At 32.0% G+C, this 27,042-nt stretch overlaps 6 protein-coding genes across 9 annotated transcripts; 3 read left to right on the plus strand and 3 right to left on the minus strand.

Annotated features, from left to right (window-relative positions):
* Window positions 1–26: 26 nt before the first annotated feature.
* Window positions 27–2,696, minus strand: LOC116771336 (chitinase domain-containing protein 1). Its single transcript, XM_032663168.2, has 6 exons — window positions 2,328–2,696; window positions 2,012–2,192; window positions 1,601–1,807; window positions 1,000–1,161; window positions 655–892; window positions 27–200 (listed from the first exon to the last, which is right to left on the minus strand). Exons 1-6 carry the CDS (start codon window positions 2,580–2,582, stop codon window positions 59–61), a joined length of 1,185 nt encoding a protein of 394 aa, XP_032519059.2. The 5' UTR covers window positions 2,583–2,696; the 3' UTR covers window positions 27–58.
* A 1,122-nt stretch (window positions 2,697–3,818) lies between these two features.
* On the plus strand, window positions 3,819–10,285 carry LOC116771563 (chitin deacetylase 1). Its single transcript, XM_032663448.2, has 10 exons — window positions 3,819–3,883; window positions 3,974–4,046; window positions 6,408–6,580; window positions 6,786–6,922; window positions 7,834–7,959; window positions 8,029–8,237; window positions 8,323–8,442; window positions 8,516–8,673; window positions 9,106–9,350; window positions 9,764–10,285. Exons 1-10 carry the CDS (start codon window positions 3,835–3,837, stop codon window positions 10,040–10,042), a joined length of 1,569 nt encoding a protein of 522 aa, XP_032519339.2. The 5' UTR covers window positions 3,819–3,834; the 3' UTR covers window positions 10,043–10,285.
* A 28-nt stretch (window positions 10,286–10,313) lies between these two features.
* On the minus strand, window positions 10,314–11,336 carry LOC116771203 (U6 snRNA-associated Sm-like protein LSm7). The gene is made up of 3 exons (XM_032662981.2): window positions 11,166–11,336; window positions 10,901–11,084; window positions 10,314–10,507 (listed from the first exon to the last, which is right to left on the minus strand). The coding sequence occupies exons 1-3, from the start codon at window positions 11,193–11,195 to the stop codon at window positions 10,371–10,373; spliced, it is 351 nt and encodes a 116-aa protein (XP_032518872.1). The 5' UTR covers window positions 11,196–11,336; the 3' UTR covers window positions 10,314–10,370.
* Window positions 11,337–11,601: 265 nt separating this feature from the next.
* On the plus strand, window positions 11,602–20,636 carry LOC116771113 (protein brunelleschi). Of its 2 annotated transcripts, none has more exons than XM_032662829.2 (17): window positions 11,602–12,015; window positions 12,136–12,226; window positions 12,296–12,523; window positions 12,833–13,125; window positions 13,207–13,383; window positions 13,457–14,089; window positions 14,557–14,721; window positions 15,475–15,635; window positions 16,304–16,541; window positions 16,623–17,116; window positions 17,354–17,652; window positions 17,877–17,958; window positions 18,350–18,474; window positions 19,120–19,289; window positions 19,572–19,769; window positions 19,974–20,181; window positions 20,375–20,636. In XM_032662829.2, exons 1-17 carry the CDS (start codon window positions 11,826–11,828, stop codon window positions 20,598–20,600), a joined length of 3,978 nt encoding a protein of 1,325 aa, XP_032518720.2. In that variant the 5' UTR covers window positions 11,602–11,825; the 3' UTR covers window positions 20,601–20,636. The 2 variants fall into 2 exon arrangements, with proteins under 2 accessions (XP_032518720.2, XP_032518719.2); XM_032662828.2 differs by having other exon boundaries at window positions 11,603–12,015; window positions 19,569–19,769.
* An 857-nt stretch (window positions 20,637–21,493) lies between these two features.
* On the plus strand, window positions 21,494–22,545 carry LOC116771163 (THAP domain-containing protein 6-like). 2 transcript variants are annotated; one of them, XM_032662919.2, is made up of 3 exons: window positions 21,494–21,662; window positions 21,741–21,924; window positions 22,093–22,545. In XM_032662919.2, exons 1-3 carry the CDS (start codon window positions 21,586–21,588, stop codon window positions 22,498–22,500), a joined length of 669 nt encoding a protein of 222 aa, XP_032518810.2. In that variant the 5' UTR covers window positions 21,494–21,585; the 3' UTR covers window positions 22,501–22,545. The 2 variants fall into 2 exon arrangements, with proteins under 2 accessions (XP_032518810.2, XP_032518811.2); XM_032662920.2 differs by having other exon boundaries at window positions 21,516–21,662; window positions 21,728–21,924.
* LOC116771512 (ATP-dependent DNA helicase PIF1) lies at window positions 22,363–25,019 on the minus strand. 2 transcript variants are annotated; one of them, XM_061523335.1, is made up of 4 exons: window positions 24,785–24,874; window positions 24,109–24,560; window positions 23,807–23,970; window positions 22,363–23,728 (listed from the first exon to the last, which is right to left on the minus strand). In XM_061523335.1, exons 2-4 carry the CDS (start codon window positions 24,542–24,544, stop codon window positions 22,736–22,738), a joined length of 1,593 nt encoding a protein of 530 aa, XP_061379319.1. In that variant the 5' UTR covers window positions 24,545–24,560; window positions 24,785–24,874; the 3' UTR covers window positions 22,363–22,735. The 2 variants fall into 2 exon arrangements, with proteins under 2 accessions (XP_061379319.1, XP_032519274.1); XM_032663383.2 differs by having other exon boundaries at window positions 24,109–25,019.
* Between the last annotated feature and the right edge of the window lie 2,023 nt (window positions 25,020–27,042).

The following is a 27,042-nucleotide window of genomic DNA, read 5'->3' on the forward strand; positions in this document are numbered from 1 at the left end:
TATACAAGAGGTCAATAATGACAAGGTTTTAATAAATAGTATTTATTATAGTTTAAAATTAAAATAGGTCATAGAAATAGTCCAATCCCTGACCGAGTTCCCAAATGGCAACACCAGTTCGGTATTCCCTAGCGAGCTCCAGTCTTTTATGGATTGAGTACAATGTGGGGAAGAAAATCTTCTTTGTACCTTGTAATGTCCTGAAATGAATAATATTAAGGGAATTATATCAATAAGTCCTTTTGATGCCACCTTTATTATAAATTTAAACTTTGTTGAACATGTATAGATTGTTATTGTTATTACATACAAATAATACTTCAATGACTTTGATAATACTTCACAGTTATCTAAATTAGTATCAAAATAAAACAAAGGATTTAATTTATATTAAAATTCCGTGTAGCTTCTTCAGGATATCGGTATAACAGTTACATAATGTATCTAGTTACGCGATACACAGTATAGATGTCGCTGCCAGTGGGGTACCGAATCTATTGTTTTAAACACACTCTGAGCTCAACTCGTTAAGAACCTAGTTGATGTATTAAAAAATTTCTAGGTATATAAATGTTAAGTCCGGTTGACAATGGCTTTAAATTTTTTGTTCCTTACTGACGTTTCTTTACTACTGTTACTCAAGCATATACTAACCTGACTTCAAGATAATTCTCAGCAGTATTATTGTTGTAAGATATAAGCTGGTTCGGTTTGGCATTTTTCAACAATTCAATATACTCCGTGCCAACAATGGGACCGCCACCGTTCGCGGTATACGAGTTACCATAGAAATTTAAACCGAGTAATATTTTTGATCTCTTTGTCGGATTTTCATCATCGCCTATTAGTTTTTCAATGCACAATCTCAGCCAATAGAATGGTGCGTTCGGACCTGAAAGTTTATATTAACCATTGACAATAACTGAAATTAAAATGTACATTTAAAAAACATATATACATGCAAACATTATTTAAATAAAATAATGGTTCAAAAAATACCCGGTTTTTGAGGATTTGAAAAATCATATGTCATGACGGAGACAGCATCTACATAAGGATGGATTTCATTGAAGGCTTGAACAAAGAAGTCATCGCTTGGATATCCTCTAAATGGTGGATACACGAGAATAAGGTGGTAGCCGTTCTCGCTCATCTCAAGACCTGTAACCATTTATATATAGAATATATTAAAACATACAGACATACAAACAAAATTATAATATATATGTCACAATCTTGCTTTTATTTAAATAAATGAGATACATATTTTTTGGAATTTATGCATTAAGTTCGTTTTTATAGTGGTAGATCATAGTTTCATATGAATATTTTTTTTTTTATCGTCCATCAAAATATTTAGACATGTCTGCCGTCACCAGCCAGCTTATTGCAATGAAATCAATTGTTTTTAACAAATTTTTCAAATTTTTAACCCACAAGGGCTAAAATTCAATTAAAACTTATAAAACAGCAATTTTTTAAAATTACAATCAATAAAAAAAATATTTTTCATTTGTTTGCTTCATGCATGTATTGAATAATTTATTTTGAAATGACAAATGTTATCTCAATAGCTAAGTTATTTAATAAACATATTTACCGAAGTGTTGTATAAACTTCACTGATTTGTCTATGTACTTTCCGATTTGAGAAAGCATTTCTAACACGATCCCGTCAAAACCCCATTGCTGACAGACTTTCTTGATTTCTTCAATCAACGCTTTCTGTTCACTGTATGATGATGGTTCGATGAAAAACGCCTTCAAATCTGATGGCTGCCAGTTTTCAAACAATAATCTCGGTACAACTAAAACAACATAGATATAAATATTGATATATATCCTATTCGGTTACTATATGTATATTTTGATGGCAAATAAAATTTTTCACCATTCAATAATTCAATAAAAATATTTTTTGTTATAGAAATAATTAAAACTCAGAAGAAAGAAGCATCCATATGAATAAAATGGTCTGTTTAAAAGTGATGAGAATAAATTGCTTAAATTACTTCTTAAGCCAGTGTCAGTTCCTTTCTGTTTGACCGCCTTCATCCATGCATTGTCCACATCGTGAAGACCAGAAATGATGTATATGTTGGAGCTTTGCCTTTTAACTTGCAGCCATACAGGGGAAATGTAATTAAATTTTGACGCCCATCTCTTGGCTACATCATAACCTTTATTGTTCCACTAAAAATTCACAGTTAACTCTTAAATAAATTTTATTATTTTTATGTTGTGGACCTAGTTATCAGATACTTAGAATACATATGGATAAGACCATAACGATAATGTAAAATAAGAAAAACAAGTTGATTTACTCACCGGTGTAACAAAGCCTAACACCAAATTATTAAAATTTTTTACATGTACGTCCTGATGATAAGTTGCATGATATTTAAGTATATCTTTCACGTACGGAGTCTCAGCTACTAATTTTCGATCCAAAACATTATTTTTCCTAGAACCTTCTTGCGGTTTTACTTCTTTTTGTGATTTTTTATCGGAGGGAGGTGACAATGTTGCAAGGGATAAACTTGAAATACACAGGACTTGTAAAACTATATTCAAATATTTCATTTTAAAATATCTGATCAAAGAACAATCACTGTATGAAAATAATCAATAATAATAATTTTTTTTTTCATCCACACCGGCGTTTTATAAGTGATGCATTGATATTAGACTTTTGTCTATTTATTTGTTTTTGACAACTTAATTTTTTTTTGGATTTTAAGGCACTTGATTCTAAGTATTTTAGATTTAGAAATAAAGTTGTAAAAGTGATTGATTCATTTATTTTCCTAAACAATTTGACTTTTATATTCTCTATACGATATAAGTATAAAAACCTTTTACAATTCGTGACTAGAGAATTGATAAATATTGAATACGAATGATTTGATTTAGTCCGAGGCTTCGTTGAAGTTTTGAAGTTTATTATTATGGTTCAAGTATTAGAAAATTCTGATTATTTTATATCTTAATTGGATTACCAACTTTTGAAATAAACGATTTTCATCTGTTTTATTATTATTTTATAACAACAGTATTGAACGTGAAAAATCTGATTTGTTTCTGTTTAAAGAACCTTTAAGCTCTTAAAATTTTAAAGATAATTAAAAAGAAATACTTATTTTTACTGACATTATTTTTATTAAAAGATATATTTTTAAACATATGAACATCAAATGAGAATATTATAAAATATATTATAATCATAAACATTTTTCAATGAAATAAATACTTGTCCTTATTTTCAAAAATAATCAACCTGAACACTAAGCCTTATTTAATTATAAATTATTTTAATTTTAAACTATTCATTAATTAGCTAAAGGAAAAGTAAATAAGTCGCTACCTTGATTGATATTAAATCTAAATAAATAATATATTTCAATTTATCCATTTGCTTTTTTATTTTTTGTTTATTTACTCTCAACTAAAAGAAAATAGTACGAAATCTTATTATTAATTTATCTTTGTTTTCAAAATTCGTACAATTCTGTATTTTTGCATTTATTGAAGTATTTGTAAATTGTAATACCCCTTGGATTAAAAGATGCATACAATTTTAACTGAGGAAAAATTAAAAACATTTTGGAAAATTAATAAAACACACTTAGTTTGGTTCGCTGGTTCGCCACATTTTAATAAAAAAAAGTCCCGATGTTTTACGAAGCGGTTTAGTATTACTTTGATTAACAGATAAGTGATCTCATATATAATTTAAAAAGGTTTACAACTTACATTTTCTCTCTGTGTTGACAGTAAGGAAAGCTGTTATTTTTAAACGATAATTCAGTATTCGATCGTCGCCTGAGCTAGCAACATGGTTCACCTTTCACATTTACAAATTGTGCTTACTATTACGATTATAGGTATCCAAAATAAATAACATAAATGGATTTAGTCTAAAATATATATATATATATTGTGAAGTTTCGTGTTCAAACTGCCCCTTTTTTCAGGTGTTCATGGAAAGAATATAGACAAAAGAAGTTTATCTGATTTAAAATGTCATGAAAGTGGACGATTTTACAGGTATTTATATTAGTACTATTATCAATTAACAAAAATATTTACAAGATACGCTAAAAAAATATGAGTTGTAACAATCTGAAGCTCCTCTCTGTATGAAAACTTTTTAATGTAAACAATTTTTTTTTGTTTATGATGATAATTAATAAAACGAGAGACAAAAACAATATTAAATATAAAGATTTTGTGACTCGTTCTATTTGTTTACAAGTTATTACAATTTATTTTATTTTATTTTTATATTGATTTTGATTTTTTTTAAACAATTTTATTATTGAATGTTTTTATATTTTAAATATATATATATATATATAGAGTAATTTAATAAATAATATTTTTTTAAAGAAATAATATGAATGACCATCGAAATTCTGTAATACGAAGATAGGTGTGTTTCTCAAATAATCAAATTCAACAAAACCGTAATAAAAACGTGTTTCACACAGTGAAACTTTTTGCTTCTGAATGAAAGTTGGTTTGCAGCCTAACCTAACTAACCCGTAATATATCGCAATGGCAATCGTTATCTAACGTTTGACAAATAAAAAATGTTTGAGATGTTTGTATGTGGATCGTAAACTAAAAAAAGTGCATTCAGGAAAGAAAAGTATCCAACTGGTCGTATACGGAACTAAAAAACAAGATGTAGCAAGTCCTTACCAAATAAGACCAATGACGACTGAATTAGAAAAATCATTGTAAGATATATAATTTCTAATTTAAAATTTATTCCCTAAAATTTTTCTGTCACGAATAAGTTATGGTAATTATGTTCACCTATATATGACTTCACATATTTAAAACAAACTTTACAACTATACGGTACACACAAAGCATCACCACTAGTTCCGCAGTCGCGGTAAAATCAGTCACGCAAATAATTAACGCACGCGACAATGCAAACTGAGGTCTCATATTTCCACGTGGACGTTGACCCCGTACTTTCGCCGCAACCTTGACAGCTATATACCGTATTTATTGTTAGTTCCTATCGCTTCATAAGAAATCCACTTTCGCTGATCGAATCGGGCCATCTGGTTAAAATTCTTCCACATCATCAATGCCTTGATATTTCATATTTTATAAAGTTATGTTCGATGTACAGTTTCAGTCTTTATTTTTAATGTTCAGCGTTACTTCCATTGATGTCCTACAAAATGTTTGAAGCCAGTACTTATAGTTTTCAAATACAAGTAGGAGCTTAAAAGTTACCATAACAAAGTTACAATAGTTCAGTATTATAATTAATTGTAGTCAGTCATAAAAAATAAAAATATTCTAAGGATTATAGTATAATAATTACGGCACGATGGCGCCACTTGTAATAGGTACTTTGTATGTGATGCGCTAACTGCGCGACTGCCTGGTAATTAATTACAATAGCAGAATACTTTGAAATATGTTAGTTCTAATCTTTCCGTGATTAAAAAAAAATTATATTAAAAATTATGTTTATTGAAAAAATTTAAGGATACTATTCATACCACATTGTAAAATAATATAAAACCGATGTATAAATAGTATTACTGGTTTAGTGGTACCAAACGTCATTAAGAAGAACAGGTAATAATTATTAATTAGTATATGTATAATAAAACTTTTTAGTATATTTTTTTCTTAGTGTTACCATCCTTTTATCATTTATTTTTTTGAAAATTAGTGAAACGTTTACCTGTTGGATCCACTCGCAATAATCATCGTTGATTTACTGTTTATGGCTTCTGGTATGGAGACGTATGAAATACAAAAATAAAATAAAGATACACAAAAGAACTAGAGCACTAAAATAGAAAAACACTCATTTTGTTAAGTATGAGTAAATATTATTCCGTGATATAATATAGGTAAATTAAATAGGGCATAGCGTTTAAGTTTTAATTAGAGTACTTTCGTAACGAACATATTTTTTTGAACATCATGGACATCACGCAATAGCTGTGATCGTAGGACTTTCTTTCCTTATAATGACATTTAAATCTTTCGTCGTGTTTCCATAAGTATACTACTTGAATCGCAATTACGAGACGAATAGCATAGAGCTCTACAGAAAGTACTATGTTGCAAACAGATAATGCCAATCTAAAGGTTAACAAAATAATATATATCTTTAATACAAGTAAGCTTCATTTGTTCATTACATATAGAAATATCCAAATTTCATATGAATTAAAAGTGCGTTGCTTACAAGATAATACTTTTAGGAAATTTTGTATTGTTTTTTCCGTTTTTACATTCTATGCCTAACTTCTGTATAATAGGTAGGTACACAGAAGTAGGTTATAAGATAAATACAGTACAGATCATAGATTAATAAATGTAAAATAAACCTATGTATTTAAAAGGAAATTTTTGAATTCACTACAGAAATCCCGACCGTTCGGTAGATGACATGTGGACTAGCAACGAATGTTCTAGATACTTACTCTGCTTGGAGGGAGAGGTATTTGAATTCAAGTGCTCTAAAGGTCTATTGTTTGATGTCAATCGGCAGTTATGTGATATGCCGCAAAATGTTCACAACTGTGACGTAACAACAGGTAATAATAAGTAATATCTTATCCTTTTCAAAGAGGAATGAAATTTTATTGTCAACTTTGGTAACACACTATTATTATTGCGACTTAAGTATTGGTGATATGACTATAAATTATTGTTTTCATATGTGAATATACACTTTTACTGTTAAATTATTAAAGTCATTTAGCTTAGAATAAGTGAGGCGAGTGAGTAAACTCATTACAGAGACGCTTATACCAAAACCGCAGTTAGAAAATGCGAAATGCGCAAACGAAACCCATCTGGGATGCGCTAACGACATGTGCATGCCCGCAGAATATTTCTGCGACGGTGCCTTCGACTGCGAAGATAATTCTGATGAGGTAATACACAGGCGCTTTATAAATGAAAGGCAGACATTTTAAAGAAAAGCAACTTCATTTGTTAATACGGTGTGCGCTTGACTTTAATAGTTACATAAAAGACGGAATGTCTCAAAAGAGTGTTGTTATGTAACAGAATCCCAATTTATTTCAATAAGATTTTACAAGCGACCTGCAAGTTTTAACGTAATGTTATAAACATAACATACAAGTTTTATTTAATATAATGTTATATATTCAGCTATGTTGGTACTTTCACTTTATTTAAGTATACGTTTATAAGCAATTTCTTTTGTAGCGAGCGTAATTTTAACATGATTCACAATAAATTGTTATTTTATTAGTAGGAAACAGGAAGTAGGAAGGCAACGTAAATTTCAAGTTAAAAATGCAGCATTGTTATAGATTTAGCGATATCGTGTTGAAGATACATATTCATCATTAAAATTTTGTATATAACTTTAACTCGCTTGCAAAACTAATATATTATAAAAAACTATGCACAATACACAGTATCCGTGTGCGCGTGAGTGTATACAACGAACCTATGATCGGTTTGATTACTTAATCACAGGCTGTTTTAAGAAATCAATTAATATAACAGTCTACAAAACATCGTCCTCTGATTTGACTGGTATAAGATTCATATGTGCATGACTGCATGACTTTCATCAAACCTATGCTAATTTCCCCGACATTGTCCAAGTGTCCCCTAGAATTTCTTCAAAATTTTCGTGCCCTGATTAGACGTTCCTGAATATAAATTTCACTTTTAAAATGTACAATAAATGCACATATATTAATTACCATGGGAGATTGAACACGAGAAACAGTAAGATAGACTAAAACATTCTCACCATGATAGTTGCCTTGAGAGATGACTCGTATTTCTAATGGAATTAACAAAATAGGGTTGGTGTGACGTAACCTACGACCCCAACGCTGCTCTCCCATGCGATCCCGGATTATGCCTTTTACCGGAATGTTTTTGCACAAAACACGGCAACGAAACGCCGAACCACATAGTTCCCAGTCAGGTAACATAATATATTCAATTTGTTATGGCTTCAACTCTTCGTATTCATAAATTGACTTAAAAATTCTAGACTCCCCAAATGATAACATTGACATTCAACGGTGCGGTAAACCATGAAAACTGGGATATATACACTAGACAGCTGTTCACTTTGGATAGAACTAATCCCAACGGATGTCCTATAAAAGCAACATTCTTCGTATCACATCCGTACACCAATTATAGGCACGTGCAGAAACTGTGGAACGACGGTCACGAAATCGCTGTTCATTCAATCACGTAAGTAACATGTCGTGTTGAACTCACTGGTAATGTGTTATGAATTAATCCTCCAGTAGTCTAATCAGAATGTAAATCATAATAGCCATCGTGGCCCAGAGGAGTGGTGGTCCAAAAACGCTACAGTCGAAGAATGGTTTGATGAAATGGTTGGACAAGCAAATATTATAAACAGATTTAGCAAAGTTTGGATGGAAGACTTCAGGTGCTTTGTCTATAAATATTTTGTTGTATATTTACTTCTATCATGGTCCAAGTATCAACAATATTTCTTTCAGGGGTCTAAGGGTTCCGTATCTGTCTGTGGGTTGGAATAGGCAGTTTCTAATGATGCAAGAATTCGGGTTTGTTTACGACGCTACAGTTGTAGCACCAGCGGTAGACCCACCTTACTGGCCGTATACTTTGGACTACAAAATGCCTCACTCTTGTACTGGTGAGTCTTAAACCTCTATCAGCGACAAAACATCCATTATGTTTTATTCTTAAAAAAAACATGTTTATTAAAATAAGAAAGTCGTAATGAGATTGTTTCTGTTAGTGTTTTTAGTAGTTATTAGATGGTATAAAAAAGGTGCGTGAGATCTTATGTAAAATGTAATTGTTGATAGAATATTCAAAGATAAACGAATCAACCAATTACAACATCGAAAGTCATAAAAGACAATAAAAATTAAAGTTATTTAATATATCGAAATAGGATTATTAGATTCGATTCTGATTTTGGAAATGACAATATCATATCAGTTGGTTTTACACTTTTTTTTTCTTATGGCGAAACACAGATTGTTTTTCGTTCACCGGCTTTTTATGTCAATATATTTCAAAATTATATATTGACATTTGAAAATAATAATTCATTTTCTAGGAAATAATCAGTACTGTCCAACAAGAAGCTATGCAGGCCTTTGGGAGATGGTCATTAACCCGCTTATTTACGGAAAACATGTTTGTGCCACATTAGAATACTGTCCAACCAACCTCAACGGGGACGACATATATCAGATCCTGATGAATAACTTCAAAAGACATTATTTAAAAAATAGAGCTCCGTTTGGAATACATCTGAACGCGACTTGGCTTAAAAATAATGAATATCTGACAGCTTTCAGGGTAATGTAACAGGTTTTTGCACAAGATAAAGTGACATTACACATTAATTTATATATATATATAAGTAGGTACAAATATACGTGAAAAAATATTTATCGTTATATAACTTTTAAATAGTGAAAAATATTTTCCCACGTCAATCTATGTTTAAATCGGTAGATCGTATTGTTCTTCTCAATCTAAAGTAACTACTTTTCTTTCTTATAATTTATAACTTTAACTTACACTATTACGTTCCATCCCATACATAATTCAGATAAAAAAAATATTAAAATTATATTACGGGTAGATGTAGTATAGAAAACATAATTATATAATGATAATTTGGACATTACACATACAAGATATACCAACAGCATATACGTACGTATAAATTTTTCAAAGTGAAAGTTAAATTCATAATTCTATTACAGAAATTCACAGATGAGTTGCTAAAACTTAATGACGTTTACTTTGTGACATATCGCGAAGTCATTGATTGGATAAGGAGACCAACGCCAGTGTTGCAACTAAAGAAATTTCAACCATGGCAGTGTAATAATAAACAATTTCAGGAATCTGATATTGCTTGTGGCAAACCCAAGACTTGCAAACTACCCTCGAAAGTTCTAGAACATGATAAATATATGATAACTTGCATGGATTGTCCAAAGAGTTATCCATGGATAAGAAATGAGTTTGGCTTAGAATAGGGAGCATTGAAGTTTTAGATTACATAACAAGATTACATTGAAGTTACCATTCATATAAGATTTGTACATTTCATAATTATAATGTTGTATGTATAAGTATAAATTTTAATTTATTTTATTATAAGTATTAAGTAGCTATTTCTAACGTGTAAAAGAATGTGATGTCTTAAAAGATTTCTTAAGCCTACAGTTTGTGTTCTGAATTTTCTTTTGTATATAAATGAATATTTTAAAAAGATGTCTCAACTTTGTAATAATTGAATAAAACACATTTTCGAAGGTCTTAGCATTTACTTATTATATTAAAGTTTAAAAATAATTATTTTTATCACTCTTGTGTTATAAAAGGGTTTGGTATTGCCTCCATCCCATCCATTGGACAGATTAAAACTACAGATGTGCCTCGGCACACCACAAGCCCTAATGCCCTTGTGTCGTCCACAAGCTTATATGGGTCATCTGGATCTGAAAGACAAATGTTGGAAATCTTAATAAATAGAAATAATTTATAACTATTCAATAAACAAGGATACAATAAAATCAGCCAGTATTAAGGCTCTTATCATATAATGTGAAAATAACAGTAAATAGAAGTCAAACATTATTTTTTTAGTTATTTGAATTAAACCTATTTAAATGTTGTTTTAATAAAAATAGTAATGATAAGGTGTTTAAAAGAATAATTATAAACCTTTCATATTGTAATAAGAATTTTTAGCTTATACTAAAGTATTAGAAAATATAGCTAGGAAGAAAACTCTTCCTTAATTAACATTAAGGAAGAGAAGTAAACTAAAGTATGAATACAGAATTTTGGAATGGAACTTCTGATAAGTAAGTAAATAAACGTTATCTCACCTCTAAGAAATTCTGTTGTATTGTCTAACACTAAGTTTAATAGAGGGTCGTATCCTTTAAGAATTCCCGCCGCTTCCCGTCCGCCAGCGAATTTAACACGAATACATTTCTCAAGATATTTACTTAAATCTAAAATAGATTCTTTTCTACGTTTTTCTTTATTATCGCCACCACCTTGACTTGACTGAAAGTTAATGTCTCATTAGAAACATTAAAATATAACTAAGACAAAAACAAGTTTGGTCAGGTTACAATCATTGCTTACTTTAGTTTTATCTCCTTCTTTTGAAGCCATGTTTCTGTTTTGCTTAGTGGATTTTAAACTTAACTCAAAAAGTTAAAAAAGTCAAATCAATAATTTTCACTAATTAAACAACAAAATTTATTAGGTTATAAGCCCGGTTATTTGGTTAAGTAGTCGGCTGTCGGATACAATCTGAAATGACATTAATGACATATTTTGTTTATTCGTACGTCAAAAAAGTTGTACAGGAATAAGTATAAAGAGAAACGAAATTATTTAGCAAATTTCATAAGTGGCAACCGCTATTGATTTATTATAATTTCATTTACAATTAAGAATATTACAAATCATAAAAAATGACTAGAATAAATATTCTGTGATATTTTTCAATATCTACCTACCTCCAGTGTCTAATTCTTGTGTCAGCTGTAAAAGCAACAAACTTTTCAAACGTCACAAGTACAACTAAACAGTGGTCAATAATTAGAAATCACTATTCAGTAATTCACTAATCAAGTAATCAGTTTTCCTTACACCGTTTCACTGTTGACACAGTAATATCAGTTGAAAATATTTTTATTCAATCGTTAACATACTTATAATCTGTAGTAAGTGCTAATATATATAGAAATGAATAGCCAATATGTGGATTAATGATTGGCGATATTGAAATTTTATTCAATGCGATCTTCGGTGAGCTACATATTATCTCACGCGCCTGGAGAGTCGGTGATGTCGCACCCGGACTATGCACAGCACGCCCAACATCATGCCTGCCTGTTAGTGCTTGTTAAGGGTATTGGGGGCGTGCTCAAGAATTTCAACAAACTCTGGGAGCGGATACAACGCGTCAATAATATTAAAGTTACTGGTAAGTGTAAACATTGTCATCACACAAATAATTTACAAGAAATTTCAATTTCTCAATATTATATAATGAAACTTATTATATTAATAAACTTATATCACAAGTGTTGTAAAATATTTTTAGATTCGTCTGGTCAAGTGAGAGATATTTGGGTAAGATATGTCCGAGACTATCCAGTTGAGAATAATGATTGGGGAGACTTTCAAACACACAGGTTTACTAACAATGAATTTATGTAACATTAACAGTATAAAACCTTTTACATATGAATACTGTTTTTTAGGAGATTACTTGGCTTAATAACGCTAAGTAAATTTGCAAATCAAGTAGAACTGAATGAGGTCTGCAGAGTTCATGAATCGTTAAAAGTAAAATATTCCAACACTCTGTATGACTCTCGTGCTTTTATGTTTGGTCCGGGGAGCAACCTGAAGAAACCTGAACAGGAACCAGAGACTTATAGTTTCTATGAAGACGATAAGACAAAAGAAAAAACCAGTTTAAGTGATAAGTGAGTGTTATAAATTGTTCAAAAACTTCATCTTAACCTGGATTACAAAAGACAAGGCCTGTAGCCAAACATTTTGTAGCTTTTGTTGTGCATTCTTAAGTACATTTATGCAGACATCATGAAATTCAGGACACAATATAACATTTTGTCATGAGTGTGTGTTTTTAAGATGTAATTAATAATGCTTAGCATAGATGTGTGCTCAAATATGCGAATTACTACTACATTGAGAAAGGAAATTGCTTTTTTTGCTGCAGGAGTATCTGGTATTGGTATGTCCTATAATTGCTGATACAATTTCTTGTCTAGAATATCTTTACCCAGTGAAGCAGCAGACAGTCTTTCATCGTGTGACAGCATTGCCCAGTCATCGTCATCGACATATTCGGTTCAAGAAGAAAATTTCACAACACCTTCGAATTTCAAAACTCATGCTCTGTTCTATGGGGAAAATGATCCCGTACCAGATTTGGAACAACATGTGGCTGAACTTATCAATTCCTTGTTTTGGGTTGTCGAATCCAAAAGACTGGAAAGATCGAGGGAGAAATTGGAGAAGGTGTCTTTATTACTCGCGCCATTCGAGAAAAGAGATTTTGTTGGTAATGTCATTATGTTAAATGTGATTTATTTATTTATTTGTAGACTTTTATTTTTCGTGTTAAAATAATTTTATTTCGAAGGTCTCGATATGGAATCAAGGAATAATAAAAAGCGTTGTATGGGCAGAGTGACGAAGAATCTAGCAGATTTGACACTGCAAGCTGGTCTGGTGCCCGAAGCTCTTAGTCTATATAATTCTGCCGGTGAAATTCTTAAATCTGTCAATGATTGGCTTTGGTTGGGTGCAGCGAAAGAAGGTTATATATCTACCTCATCAGTTACATTCACACACCATATAAATTATGTTATATCTCAAATATTTTTTTGTAGGTCATTGCGTAACTTCAGCCATAATTCAGTATCCACACTTACGTAACTCGACGCCGCTCCAAAGAAACGCAAGCTTACAAGAAAGTTCACCGAACAAAACGAAACCGCTGTCACTATACCAGCCGCCAAGCGAGCCCTACCGGAAGTTTAAATTAAACTTTTCACCGTTAAAAACCTCTAAAACATCGAGTCCTATCAACGCGCCGAATGAACTGACTCCGTCCTCATCGGAGAGCTTAGAAACGTCGTCAAGGCAATCCGAGACTGATAACGCCGATACGGAATCTCTGGCTTCGTCGACCGATATAGAATATCAGAGCCAGAAATCCTATTTGAGCCCAGATCTTCCATCCATCCCGAGACAACCAACCTCAATACACACCATGTATCTGCTAAGCGGCGAGGAAATAGCAGAGAAATATCGCAAAGCTACCATACATTACAGCAAATATCAGAACGCGGGTATAATAGAAACGGAGGCCTGTTTCAAAGCAGCCCGAATCGCCGTCGAGCAAAACAACACTTTGCGAGCCTCCAGCTTCCTACAGAACGTTATTTTCATAAACCTGACGTTAAGCGAACAAGAAAAGATACAGAGGTTTGACACGCTGGCAGAACTATACAAGGAGATAGGTGAGGATTAGACTCTATAAGAAATATTAGCCAATAAGAAAAAACCAAGTACTGAATTGTTTTGGAAACGAAATATGTCAGACGATGTATATGTCGGAATTAGTATAACCCTCGTGGTTTTTGAACAGGGTGACGTCAGTATAACTGACGTCAGTAATGCCTTTATTCTTGAATGTCGTCAGGATCTCAGACTTATATTAAATGTAATCCTGTAGACGGGTTGACGAATTTCTTATTTCAAAGAGATCCGACCCCTGCAACGGCTCGAGCGAGACTGTTTTCAATCTGTACCCTCTCCTCTATTTATACCAGCCGACACTCATTGTCGTGGCCACACTTGCACAGGTTACGCAGGTGGTTATGCGGGTGACACCTGATAATTTCAACTACCTTCAATTACTGATTATTCAAATAATAGGAATTATATATAATTACGCCGATATATATATAATATATATAACTGCTAGGTTTTCTTCGCAAGGCTGCGTTCTGCCAACGTCTAGCTGCCACTCGACAGGTGAGCGCCAACAACCCCAACCCTGACTGGCCACGCTGCTATCACCTTATGTTGCACAGCTTCCCCGGACATAAGATCAGCCTGGACCCCAATTATGCTGTACAGCATCAAGTCGGTGAGTTTTCAAGGTGATATGGAGAATTGATGAAATTATCTGCAATACATGAAACATAGATGATTTTAAATTACGTAAATATTTACGTAATTGATGATTGAAAATTATCTATATATATATATAGATCATTTATTATACGTCATTCATCATCATTAGCCTATCGGAGCACACTGCTGAGCAAAGGCCTCTTCTCGCATGGAGAAGGTTAGAGCATTAATCACCATGCTTGCTCAAGACGGGTTGGCGATTTCAGTCTTATAATTTGAAACTATAAGACCAGGTTTCCTCACGATGTTTTCCTTCACCTTCTGTCAGTGGTGTCTAAATATTCTTAGGAAGAACATATGACTCGAAAAAGATCACATTGGTACTCGCCAGGTTTCGAACCCGCGCTCTCACGTGTGAGAGGCGGGCCTTTAACTTCCAGGCCACCACGACTTTTTGCTATACGTTATTATGAAATATTAATTGTTTGTAGTTAAAACTTTTAATTTCGTACCAAACTGTACGTTCACTGAATTGAATATTATTGTATCAGTATTACAAGTTTATCTTAATCACACTACGTACGAAGCGTTTCCAGTTTTATACTATCATGTGCGAAGTTTGACTAATAAGAAACTAGAATAGCTCTGTATCACACTACGTACGACGAACGCTTATTGTAAGTTCGTCGATTACAATAATAGTCACAGATTAATAAAGTTTAAACGTCCATAAACCCTAAAAATATTACAAAATCTGCGGCCCCAGGCTGGCCGGCCCTGCAGATTCAGCTGCTACACGAGCTGGTGGTGGCTGCGCGGCGCATGGGGCACCCCGCCCTCGCCACACGACACATGACCTTCCTCCTGCAGACCATGTGGCCGCATCTTTCACGACAGGAACACAGAGATCTGGCCATACAGCTACAGGTAAGACGGAATATATATAGCAAGGTATACTATATATATATATACTATGGGACAAAATGCTACCTGGATAAATAGATGAACCAGCTCACGTTCATGACGGAAATTAACAACTTAAGAAAAAAAAACGAGTTTCGTTGAGTTCACTTGATGTTGCAAAAAATTGAAATAATACGCGTTGTTAAAAAATTAGAAATAGTACGTAATAATGTTCATAAAAGAGACTATCGAAGGTTTTTATAGCAATAGAAATAAGAGATATACTTTTAAGAAAACCATTACATTTACTGAGATATGTATTATTTACTGCTTGCCGAATAGAATGTAGAAAATCACAAGTACCTAATGATAATATTTTAACAAATTAATTTGGATAACCCGATGAAATAATCAGAACAGTTACATAATAAAGAATTTTTTTAAAGGAAGTTTAATCTAAAAACAACTCATTTTATATCTATATTCCGATTTAGGAAACCAATAAGTTTAAATAAATGATGACATCAAAGGATATTGCGTCCAGAAATGTTAAATGTTTTTTTTTGTCAATTTATCGAGTTTTTTGCAATATTGTTGGTAAATTTAAATAATATGGAAACTTTTTGAAAACTACATCAATGAATCAATATTCTATATCTAGATTTTCTTACTGGCAGTGCTTATATTTTTAGGCTTTGTCAGCGCAATGTGAAGGTGGTCCCGTACCATTGGTTCTCGAGACAGGCGAAGTCATTCCACCGGCGAATCTGACACATGTTCCTACTTGTTTGTACTTCAACCCGCGACCCTTACCACCAGCCAGGACGCCGCATCTAATAAAATCAAAATCAAACCAAGGACCATTCATATTCACACCAATACATTTTGGGAGTCTCGAGAGAAAAACCAAGAAAGACGAAGGGAAAATGGGTGAGGAATGTTGGTGTGATTGCGGTCAAAGCCGAAAATTTGTGGTAGAGAATAATAATGATATGAATTCCATTTTTACAGAGTATCTATGGGTTGAGGACGATATATGTGAAGTTCAAATGAAACTTACTAATCCGCTGCCATTTGAACTGAAAGTGTCGAACATGCGGCTCTTGACTTCGGGGGTTGTGTTTGAGTCTATACCGGAGACAATAATCCTGCCCCCCGATTCCCCTACCACAGTTAACCTTCACGGTACTCCCAAGGAAGTCGGTGAACTTCTCATACTCGGTTACTCAACTCACACGCTAGGCGTGAAATCGAATTGCAGACTCAAAAATATGCCAATGCCACATAAATTTCCCTCTGCGTTTTCTATCGAGGTCATACCAAGTCTGCCGAGGATCTCCATAGAGACGACACTCACGCTATCCGGCAACGTGAACATATCAAATCCGGAGATATCAGCCAGCGTCACAAATATATCGCTGTATAACGGAGAGAGCACTGAGTGTACCATAAAGATCACCAACACGAGCAACGTGGCAATTGAATACTTAGATCTATTGATTCAGGTAGGAAAATTATCATATCCCGATATTATGTACGTATGTATGAGAATAGAGGCTAGTGAAACTATTAAGTTAAAGTTTTGAACTATATCTTCATTCACACATAACATTATATATTAAGGTGACAAGCCACGTATACATTTCCTATCAGGCCCACCTATATCAATTAACAACCCCTTCACTCGATATAAATCTAGTAAATAAAAGTGCAATTCTAATAAACCTTTTCAAAATTTTCAGTCAAACATGGACAATCAGTTACAGAGAAAAGTGTTCCAGTGGTCGAATGAAGATATCCAGTCCCAGCTGCCGATAAAACCCACCGACGTAGCATCCATACCCATAACCCTTTACGGTGAAGCTGACTTCCTTGATCTGGGCGGTGAAAACGTCTTCCCCAACAGCCTCACATCCAACTACCCGTCGAGGGTTGGTTCCCCCGTACCAAACGCACAAACGTCGCTACCAACGCAGAGTTCAAACCAACAGAATTCACTTAGTAGCGGTCTCATGGTTAACAGGACGTCGGGTAGTTTCAGGTTAGTCAGATGCCAGGTGGAAACTATTTATATTTCATATATTAATGATATCTTCATATAGAGCGATGGCTTAAATTTCTAATCTATTGGAATTCTATACCGCACAATTTGCAGGTTCTACTCCCAGCTCATGTGTATGATTTTTTTATCACATTTTTTTTCTGTTTGCATAGTGTATTGTGAAACCATTTTCGTGTTTTTATATATACTGATTTTATTTGTAGATCTTCTAATTCCCAAACAACAAGCTGGTCGGCTCCAATATCGATAATGCCGCCGTCGAGAGGTCGGCAAATTGAAACACAAGTAAGAAACTACTTCCTCATGTATAATGACCATTAAGTAAACGTTTTTTTTTAATATGTTACAAGCAATGGGAACATACACACATGCATATATGTACATATTAAAAAAAAGATTAATTTTTGTCTTCATCTATAGTAATAGTTTATCATATACTATTAGCTATAAGAATAAAAAGTCAAGTGATATACAAAATGGGTTACATCTAGAAAATAAAATACACCAAAATGTATTATACACTGCAAATTTGAATTAAGAATTTAAACTTACATACATTTTGTATACAAAAAATATTTTATTACTAAGTTACTGAAAACATTTAATTAGTATTTCCTGACATTAATTAAACCTGTTCTATTTGAATATTCTCCCCTCCCAATACATATATTTTCAGATCGTTCTTAGATATTCAGGCGGAGCTGGTAAAGATTTGCATTGTCGCCAATCGACATTGCAAATGAATTTGGAATTATTGCCAAGTGTCTCAATAACACATTGGGATGTGTTGCCCGCTGAAATGTAAGTCTATAGGTTTAAACGACATTTTTACTGTGACGAGTTCTGAGACTTTCGCGATTATTCATTGAAATTAAACTAATATTTTTCGTGTTTACTACGCTTTTATTATTATGAGAATGTCTCATCTCGTCCGCCCGTGATCACGGTTGCTGCAAAGCGATGGAAACGTCGCGTCGGGTTTATGCTGTTAAAAATAATTAGAAACGCGTAGTAAATTCGAAAAATATTAGTTTTATTTTATGTACATATATATACAAATCCTAGTAATTTTATAAATATGAAAGTTTATGAGGATGTATGTTTGTTGTTCTTTCAACAAACTTATAAAAATTTAACAAACTTTGTTCTATGAGACATATCAGTAAAGTAGATTAGAACTAATTTTAATATATTCTATAATCATTCCCTTCAGTCTCAATAGTTTAGTCTGAAAATATAATCATATTTGTTAGCAGTATTAAGACACACGACAGGCGCTAGATGGCGCTGACGGTTGACACACTTAATAAGTAGACATTCACTTCTCTTAACAAAATTTCGTATACAACACGGATAAAGTCGGTGGCAAAATCTAGTATAATGAGGAATCTGATATTATTTAGGACAAAATAAACAATTGACTTTTTAAAATTATATTTATTCCAGACCGAGCCAGCTGTACTTGGTTCTAGATATAACAAACCTAACTAATGAAGAAATGGATTTTGAATATGCTCCTTCCAAACACATATTGATTGAGGGCAAGGAGTCTTGTAGAGTTCCCGTACCGCTTGATAGATGCCCATTCACATCTACAGCTGTTAAAATAGAAGATGGTATGTATATATACAAATTAATAATAAAAATATATATTTTTTATTGCTTGCAATACTCAATAATTTTTATAATAATTCTGTACCTCTTCATTAATTTTAATTACTGATTTCAGCTTTCATTATATAATTTATTATCTTGTATATTACTATTTTATAACTCAGGACAAATAAATAGTTTTAAAATAAATTTAATTAATTAAAAATTTCATTTCAAGTGAAATAAATAAAGTCCACATAAAATTTTAAAATATTTTATAATTTGTTATAATTTTATTCCAGCAGATTCTATGGAACCAAAGTCAATAAGCACAGGCACATCCATCAATAGTCTAGAGGTTATGTGCTCAGAACATTTGACCAAGAATGTAGACTTAAAGTGGCATCTGTTGCAATCGAACATTAACGGACGTGCCTCTGTGAAAGGTATTACTCTGTCTCAGTCGATGATGGATATTGTCAGGATGTCACCATTGAATTGGGGTAAGACAATACAAATAATATATATTAATCTGTTCATAAATATACTATATAAGTACCAAAATTACTATACTATACTTTATACTTCTAAGCTGAGAGTTTGTCACTGTTATTGCCTACATTAAAACTGTTTCGGAAAAACCTAGAGGCTGTAGCGCAAAAAAAAAATAACAGTTGATGTTTATTAATAATTCATTTCTACTATAGAGGTGAGCCTAAACAAGCAATACATAAAGCCGCAAGAGGAATACAACTGTACCGCTGGGGAGTGTCTGTTTTTGGGAGTGGCTGTGTCCAACCATCTCAAGCGACCCCTGCATAAATTATGTCTATCTGTACAGTTCTATCAGGACTATAACAATGGCGTGCGCAATTACAAGCTTGATAATAGGGTTGCCACTGCAGGAAATAATAAGTGAGTCAGGGAAATAATATATATTTTTATTCATAATATAAAAGATGTTATATTATTTCAATTAATTTTGTACCATGAGTTAGTACTATCAAACTACCCACACTTCTTCATTCATATAACTATATTCATGTTTAATAAATTTAGCCGATAATTCAAACTTGTTCTGAGATAGTAATATTATATTTTGTTTAAGGGTGGTTTTAACAACGTTGTCGGAGTCGGCGAAAGCTTATCACGAGTGCACCGTTGTATTTTTAACACCAGGAGAATATAAAATAGACATACAATGTTCAACAACTGAACCAATATTGGATGATATTTCTATAGCTAAAGATTTACCCAGTGTCCAGTCCTGTGCCGAAGAAATCAGCCATACTTGGAGATTCATCCCACCTGTGGCCATAAGTGTTACAGATTAAAATAATCCCTATTTAAATATAATTTATTTACTGAAATCGTTTTTTCGTAATTCGAATCCTATTACCATAATTTTAGTGAAAAATTGAACTAAAGTATTTTTTATGTTCCCAATTATATTAGCAACACTACACACATAATGAAATAGATTTAAAAAGTTATAACTTATTATATACAAAAAAGTTAAAATATAATATAGTTATGTAAATCCAAATATTCGGAACTACGTATACAATTCAAAATTAATTTTACTAATACATTAACTACGAGTTCTGGCTTGATAAAAATGTGTGTAGCTTAAAATTTTAAAAAGTTTTTCGTAGTACCCTATAGTTTTCAAAAGTACCTTTGAAATATAAAAATATACTGGTACAGACATGTACATCAAAATTTTTAGATCAATTTTGATTTTATTAAAAAAAAATATTTTTTTTACATTATACAATTTTTAACACAAGTGGTTACTGTTTGTTAAATTCGACAAATTCAATTAAAGTGATTTTTAAAGATTCACGCTTCACATAAAAGTTTACTATAAAAGATACAACTGCGTAAGGCTTGTTCAACATTAATTGAATTATAGTTTTATTTTTGTAAAAAAAGGTAATTTTTACAAAATATGATTAATATCCCTGTTTACGGAAAAATAAAACGAGATTTAAACCTTTTCCTCTCCGTCCATCTTGTTGATGTTTCGGGTTTAATACTTTAGCAACATATTTTGTAAACATGTGAAATGTAAAAATCAAGTAACTATTCCTAAATAAGCTTGAATTTCCTATACTTCATATAGATAACTTATATTTATTTCACCTACTTACTTTTAAATATTTATAAATATGTTTATATTTAACTGTCACATTGACAGCGACAAATGACAATTTACAATCGATATTTCGTAGCATAGGTACTTCGTTAATAGTTTACAGGCGTCTTAGTGTTTGTTGTGAATTATTTAATTTAAAACTTAAATTTATTAATTTAATAATGACTTACATGCATTGTGTAGTTCAAGGATGTAAAATAACTATTTTTAATAAACCAATAGGTGTCACATTTCATAAGTAAGTTAATTAAATGTAAAGATTTAGGGTCAAACATATGAACTACCAGGAATAACAATTATCAGTTTTATATTACAGTTGCCCTACTTCCCACGAAATGAGGAACAAATGGCTGCATGCTTTAAGAAACAAATGCGCTGTCCTTGATTGGTCAAAAAGTAGAATATGTTCCAAGCATTTTGAACACAAATATTTTGATGCTCAACGAAAACTAAAGGAAAACGCTATTCCGACACTGTTCCCGCCTAGTAAACTTCTCAGGGTACTATATTTAATAATTTGTACCTTTAATTTAATATTCATTGAACTATAATAGCAAACTTTTTAACACTGTTAAAACTCTGCCTTGCGTTTTATTTAACAAAATATTTATGCAAATATTTTTATTAATTAAGTTTTTAAAAATAATAATGTATTTAATTTATTGTAGCCAAATGAATTATCATCGAAATTTAAGGTGGATAAACTGTTGACTAAAGTTAGCCAATCAGAGCTTATGAATGACATAAGAAATAGTATAAATAGAGTTAAAGAGCCGGCAAACTTTGATAATATGGTTACTGAAGATCTACAATGCAAAGCCGATGCATCTAAAGAGGCACAACTATGGTTAATTATTAAGAAACAAGAAAATCTTAACAGCAGGTTAAGGGAAGCCATAGAACAAAACAAAAAACATTCAGAGGTTTTGCAAAAAAACATGGAGGACAGTCGATCTTCCAAAAAGAATATGGATCAGAACATAGAAACATATAAGTACATTGTTAAATGTCTTCAAGAGAAACTCGCCACTCTAGAAGAACAAATAGAAATATTAACAGCGGTGGAATCAAGGTAGTTTGATAACGATTGACAATAAAAATACATAACTTCTGTCCCATAATCGTTTTTTATTATAAGCCATTAAAAGTGTAGATAGATTGATGTGTTTAGAAAGTAGAGATCAGAGGTATAAAAATTATCAGTCTGAATTATTGGTACATTATATGAAAAAATATTATAAATACATTCACTACACATAAATACCTACTATTCTAGGACATGATTGTACTAAAATCAGTGTAAAATTATTTCTATTTATTCAATTGTTTTGCTAAAATTTCCCTAAGTTTGACTTTTTTGTTTGTCTTATCTGATAACGGTCTCCCAAGAGGTACTATTTCCATTTGTTGTAAACGTCGTCTAAATCTTTGATAAAATTCTAAGACATCAGTGTTAGCCCAAACATGCCGTGAATCGAAATCTAACACTCTCAGTGTATCTAAACTTTGAGCTCGGCTAAGTGCGACATAAGCCTGACCCGCCTCAAATATTTTAGAGAGGGACATTTCCACGCAGTCCAATGTTAGACCTTGAGATTTATGTATTGAGAATGCCCATGCCAAATTTAAAGGTATTTGGCGTCTACAGAACAATGAACCACTAGAATTTTTTACATACCAACGTTCGGTACGAGTTGTGTATTCTTTTTTGTTTTTAAATCTCACAACCGGAAGTCCTTCGTCGAATCTAACGACTACACCTCTAGCTCCGTTCACTAGACCGGCATTAACATTAATATTTTTCAGTAACATCACCTGTGCACCAACTTTTAAAACTAATTTTGATGGTGCAATAGTTTGCATGTCAAGCAGTGTGCTGGCGTTATCACTATCTTGAGCCGAGAATATTTTTTCTTCGCCTTCCAGGTCTCGTAATTTTGAATTGTTTATTGATTTTGAATCATTTGTATGTGAACATAATCTTGTGGCAAGAATTCCATCACTTTCAATCTTCTGTGCTGCTGTTTTTAAAAGGCGATCACTGATTTCCTTTGTAACACGACCTATCCTAATATTGTTCAGGATAGATATAAATTCTTGATCAGTCTGTCGATGAACCTGTTTCAGTTCAAAACACAATTTTATACATTTATCCCAACAAGATGTTTGGAAACAAAATCTTTTTGCTGATTTATTTTTATCAACAACAGGCGGTAACTGAAGAAAATCTCCACACAAAATCAGTTGAATACCTCCGAAGGGTTTGCTATTCTTCCGTACATGTCTTGCTACTGCTTCTAACTTCTATGATTGAAAAAAATAATAATTTAATTTAGATTTTGTATATAGTCATATATTTTACAGAACACTTATGTACTTTACCTCAAAATACAATCCATCAACCATAGATATTTCATCTATTATAAGATGTTTGCATTTTCTCCACTTTTGTGCAACTAGCGGTGATTTTATTGCTCGCTCGCACAACTTTTCTACAGTACCACTACCATCTCCGATGCCAGCGAATGCATGAAGGGTGGTCCCACCTGAAATATATGAAGTAGTTATTAATACTAACATTCCTTCACAGCATTGACAACATTCATTACAATTAATCAATATTATGTAGATGATTTATGTAGATTAGGACGTTATAACAAAATATGTAGATTTATTTCATGTACCTATATGACAAGCGGCAACTCCAGTGGAAGCAGTGGCCATTGTTACGTCTGGTGGTAAAGCTGCTACAATTCTTTTCAACAAAAAACTTTTCCCTGTGCCTGCAGAACCAGTAAAGAATATATTTTTTCCACTAAGACAAGCTTCTAACACTCGTGTTTGTTCTTCATTTAATGAACTTGTGGTTGAAAGTGGTGAAGGAGAGTACAGTTTCTTTGGAGCTGGTCCTTTGATTGCTTCATCAAACTTTCTCTTCTTGGAAGGTGGAGACGGAGTTGTTGTAGTCGCCTTACTGATCTTACTTTTAGCCTGGCATATATCCGCTACCGTAACTGGGCTTATATCTTCAAATGCCTTAGCCTTGCCACTTAATAATTTCGTTCTCACACTTTGCTTCGATGGTGTTTTATTAATGCCTTGCTCTTTATCGCCAGTCATTTTGACGAATACTGTCCTTAAAAATGAAACCAAGTTCGTAGGGGGCGCATTGGATATGAAAAGAGTACAACCTGCTTCTTGAAATTTAATGCTGGCTTTACCTTCTGCCATGAATTTTTTGAAAACATTTATGCCTTTAAGAGCTAGGCGAATAGCGTTATGTTTTTCACTTGTAATTTCCATATACATTTCTCTAAATTCGTTGCGGATCAGTCGGATTGAACCTGTTTTATAATTTACCTTTCTTATAATTGAGCCTTGTGGTGTCGTCCATTCTACCGTTACAGCACAAGATATAAACGAATCCCCTGACTCCATATTACCTTAAATTTATCCAAATTTAATTCATAATAATTGAAATATTCACTAAATAAAATGCGCGCGCGCAGCTGTAATTCTGTTTTTAACAGCTCGTCTCAAATACAAAACTGTGTCAATGTCATCTTGATTTTTGACAATTCATGAAATTTTTAATAATTTTCATTATTTTTATTACGGTCGAGAAATATTGCAATATTATTGTTTTTAAATTATTTAAAAATAAGACATTTAATATTTGTATAATTTTTTTAATTTATATGCGCAACTTGAAATTTTTATAATTTTTATACATAAAAGGGTTTTTTTATGAATTAAAAGTTATAAAACTGGTTACATTAGCTTGAAACAGATTATATTCTCTATTTTATTAGCATGTTTAAATTTACTATCCTCAATATTGTGTGGTTATCGAATATTTTTAATAATGTGTATGTACTTACTTTACAAAACTTCATCCTAATCAGTTGAAGTTTCTTAGGTACGCAGACAAACAAACTTCCAATTTTTTTACTTTACTTTATTAAAACTATCAAACATTTAAAATTGTTAATATTTTTATTTATATCCATTTGCTGATTTTTTCTATTTTCAGCAGTCAGCAGCAATGTCAGCATTATCTTTTTTAAATATCATGCTAAACAACATCTTTTGTGTCTTCTTTAGACTTCATGACTTCTGAAAGTTTAATAAGGTAATTCATATTTCGTCGTTACTAACATCTGGCATGAGTGGAATAGTAATATCTAAACGATTCTTCCATATGAAGTGAAAAATATAATTTTTGAATAACCTTCTCTAAAATTCTTTATGGCATAAAGTTTATGCTTATATAACCAGCAATATCATACAGTGTATCAGTTCTTTAACGATTTGAACAAATATAAGAGTTTGATATTGGCAGAAACAGCCTTAGTATACAGATTGGACTGTGACTTCCTTTTATTTTAATTTATAATTAAATATAAAAAAGTGAATTTAAGATTTAACGAATACCAAGTTAAGAAATTCATAACTGCTAAGTTTGGTAGCAGAAAAAAAAAGAAATAACAAATAATTATTCTGAATATCCGCTCGAGGCTTAACATATAAATATGATCCTTACGGCCACATAAATATAATAACATAGTTAGTTTCATAATACATTTAAAACACGCAAGATTTATTTCACGTATTGGCCATTTTTTACACATATATTCTTTTTTTAGTATCTATATAATATGTTTCCTATTACATTTAAATTAAAACAAGATATTCATTGAAAATAGATAATGAAGTAATTTAAATTATTCAAAAGAAACTAAATCATAAGTATATTTTATAATTTTGTGCTGAGTTTTTAATTTTATATATAGGTATTACCGGAGACAAGCTGTCATTACTGGCAGCCAATAATTCATCGCGGGGTTGTAAAAGCATCTAAAGATAAACATACTGTCAGGAGTTAACAAAAATATACTATTATGCATATCGAACCGCAGTTTAACGTAATGCAATAAAAGATGACAGTTTGTATAAATAAAGGGGTTGAATCTACTTAATGATGATGAAAGATTTATATTGATCAAAACTTAGGTACCGAATTATTATAGGTAGATAATATAGATACCTACCTTCTGAAAATCTTATCCTCTAGGACCTTTCTAGTTTAGTAAACAAGTCTAAGGAGATTTAAACCATTTGTAAATTTTAATAGTCTGTATCCATGTTCGTAACGTATAATAATTATCTATTTACCTATCTATATAAATTATACCAAGAAGTTTGCAGCTTCAGTGCATCATGCCAAAAGTACTAGACAGATTTCAATTAAATTTTATTCTCAATAATGTTTTATTTCTTTGACTCGACCCACATCTAAAAAAATATATATTTTAATATCTTCTTTAAGTACGAAGTTTTAGGAAATGATACTTTTATGAGCATCACGTGTCGATGATTTATGTTTTCTTGCGCGTAGGAATAATATAGCAATATAACAGACCACATAGTTTTTATAATACCTACATTCAATATATCTAATGTTTAGACCTGTATGATGCACTGGTTTATGATAAATATAGATACTACTTGGCTCATGAAATGCGAAATCCAATATCAATACAAAGATCGCTGTGTTATACAAAGTGCTTAGATGTTCCAAAAAGCATGTTCAAAATGCTTCCGAACATGACGCAAGA

Source organism: Danaus plexippus, chromosome 17, assembly GCF_018135715.1.
Source record: "Danaus plexippus chromosome 17, MEX_DaPlex, whole genome shotgun sequence".
Taxonomy (NCBI): Eukaryota; Metazoa; Arthropoda; class Insecta; order Lepidoptera; family Nymphalidae; genus Danaus; species Danaus plexippus.

Excerpts from the sequence above, each read along its gene's own strand:
- LOC116771203 (XM_032662981.2), bottom strand. The coding sequence starts at position 11,195 with ATGGCTTCAAAAGAAGGAGATAAAACTAAA. Across the intron at positions 11,085-11,165 it reads AAGAAGGAGATAAAACTAAA|TCAAGTCAAGGTGGTGGCGA; the intron begins GTAAGCAATGAT and ends ATTAACTTTCAG. Across the intron at positions 10,508-10,900 it reads TACAACAGAATTTCTTAGAG|ATCCAGATGACCCATATAAG; the intron begins GTGAGATAACGT and ends TTTGTCTTTCAG.
- LOC116771512 (XM_032663383.2), bottom strand. The coding sequence starts at position 24,862 with ATGGAGTCAGGGGATTCGTTTATATCTTGTGCTGTAACGGTAGAATGG. Across the intron at positions 23,971-24,108 it reads AGTTGCCGCTTGTCATATAG|GTGGGACCACCCTTCATGCA; the intron begins GTACATGAAATA and ends CATATATTTCAG. Across the intron at positions 23,729-23,806 it reads TTGATGGATTGTATTTTGAG|AAGTTAGAAGCAGTAGCAAG; the intron begins GTAAAGTACATA and ends TTTCAATCATAG.
- LOC116771563 (XM_032663448.2), top strand. The coding sequence starts at position 3,835 with ATGGTTCACCTTTCACATTTACAAATTGTGCTTACTATTACGATTATA. Across the intron at positions 6,923-7,833 it reads GCGAAGATAATTCTGATGAG|GGTTGGTGTGACGTAACCTA; the intron begins GTAATACACAGG and ends TTAACAAAATAG. Across the intron at positions 8,238-8,322 it reads ATCGCTGTTCATTCAATCAC|CCATCGTGGCCCAGAGGAGT; the intron begins GTAAGTAACATG and ends AAATCATAATAG.
- LOC116771163 (XM_032662919.2), top strand. The coding sequence starts at position 21,586 with ATGACTTACATGCATTGTGTAGTTCAAGGATGTAAAATAACTATTTTT. Across the intron at positions 21,663-21,740 it reads ATAGGTGTCACATTTCATAA|TTGCCCTACTTCCCACGAAA; the intron begins GTAAGTTAATTA and ends TTTATATTACAG. Across the intron at positions 21,925-22,092 it reads CGCCTAGTAAACTTCTCAGG|CCAAATGAATTATCATCGAA; the intron begins GTACTATATTTA and ends AATTTATTGTAG.
- LOC116771113 (XM_032662828.2), top strand. The coding sequence starts at position 11,826 with ATGCGATCTTCGGTGAGCTACATATTATCTCACGCGCCTGGAGAGTCG. Across the intron at positions 17,959-18,349 it reads GTCGGCAAATTGAAACACAA|ATCGTTCTTAGATATTCAGG; the intron begins GTAAGAAACTAC and ends ATATATTTTCAG. Across the intron at positions 20,182-20,374 it reads GCCACTGCAGGAAATAATAA|GGTGGTTTTAACAACGTTGT; the intron begins GTGAGTCAGGGA and ends ATTTTGTTTAAG.
- LOC116771336 (XM_032663168.2), bottom strand. The coding sequence starts at position 2,582 with ATGAAATATTTGAATATAGTTTTACAAGTCCTGTGTATTTCAAGTTTA. Across the intron at positions 2,193-2,327 it reads TGTTAGGCTTTGTTACACCG|TGGAACAATAAAGGTTATGA; the intron begins GTGAGTAAATCA and ends GTGAATTTTTAG. Across the intron at positions 893-999 it reads TTCAAATCCTCAAAAACCGG|GTCCGAACGCACCATTCTAT; the intron begins GTATTTTTTGAA and ends ATAAACTTTCAG.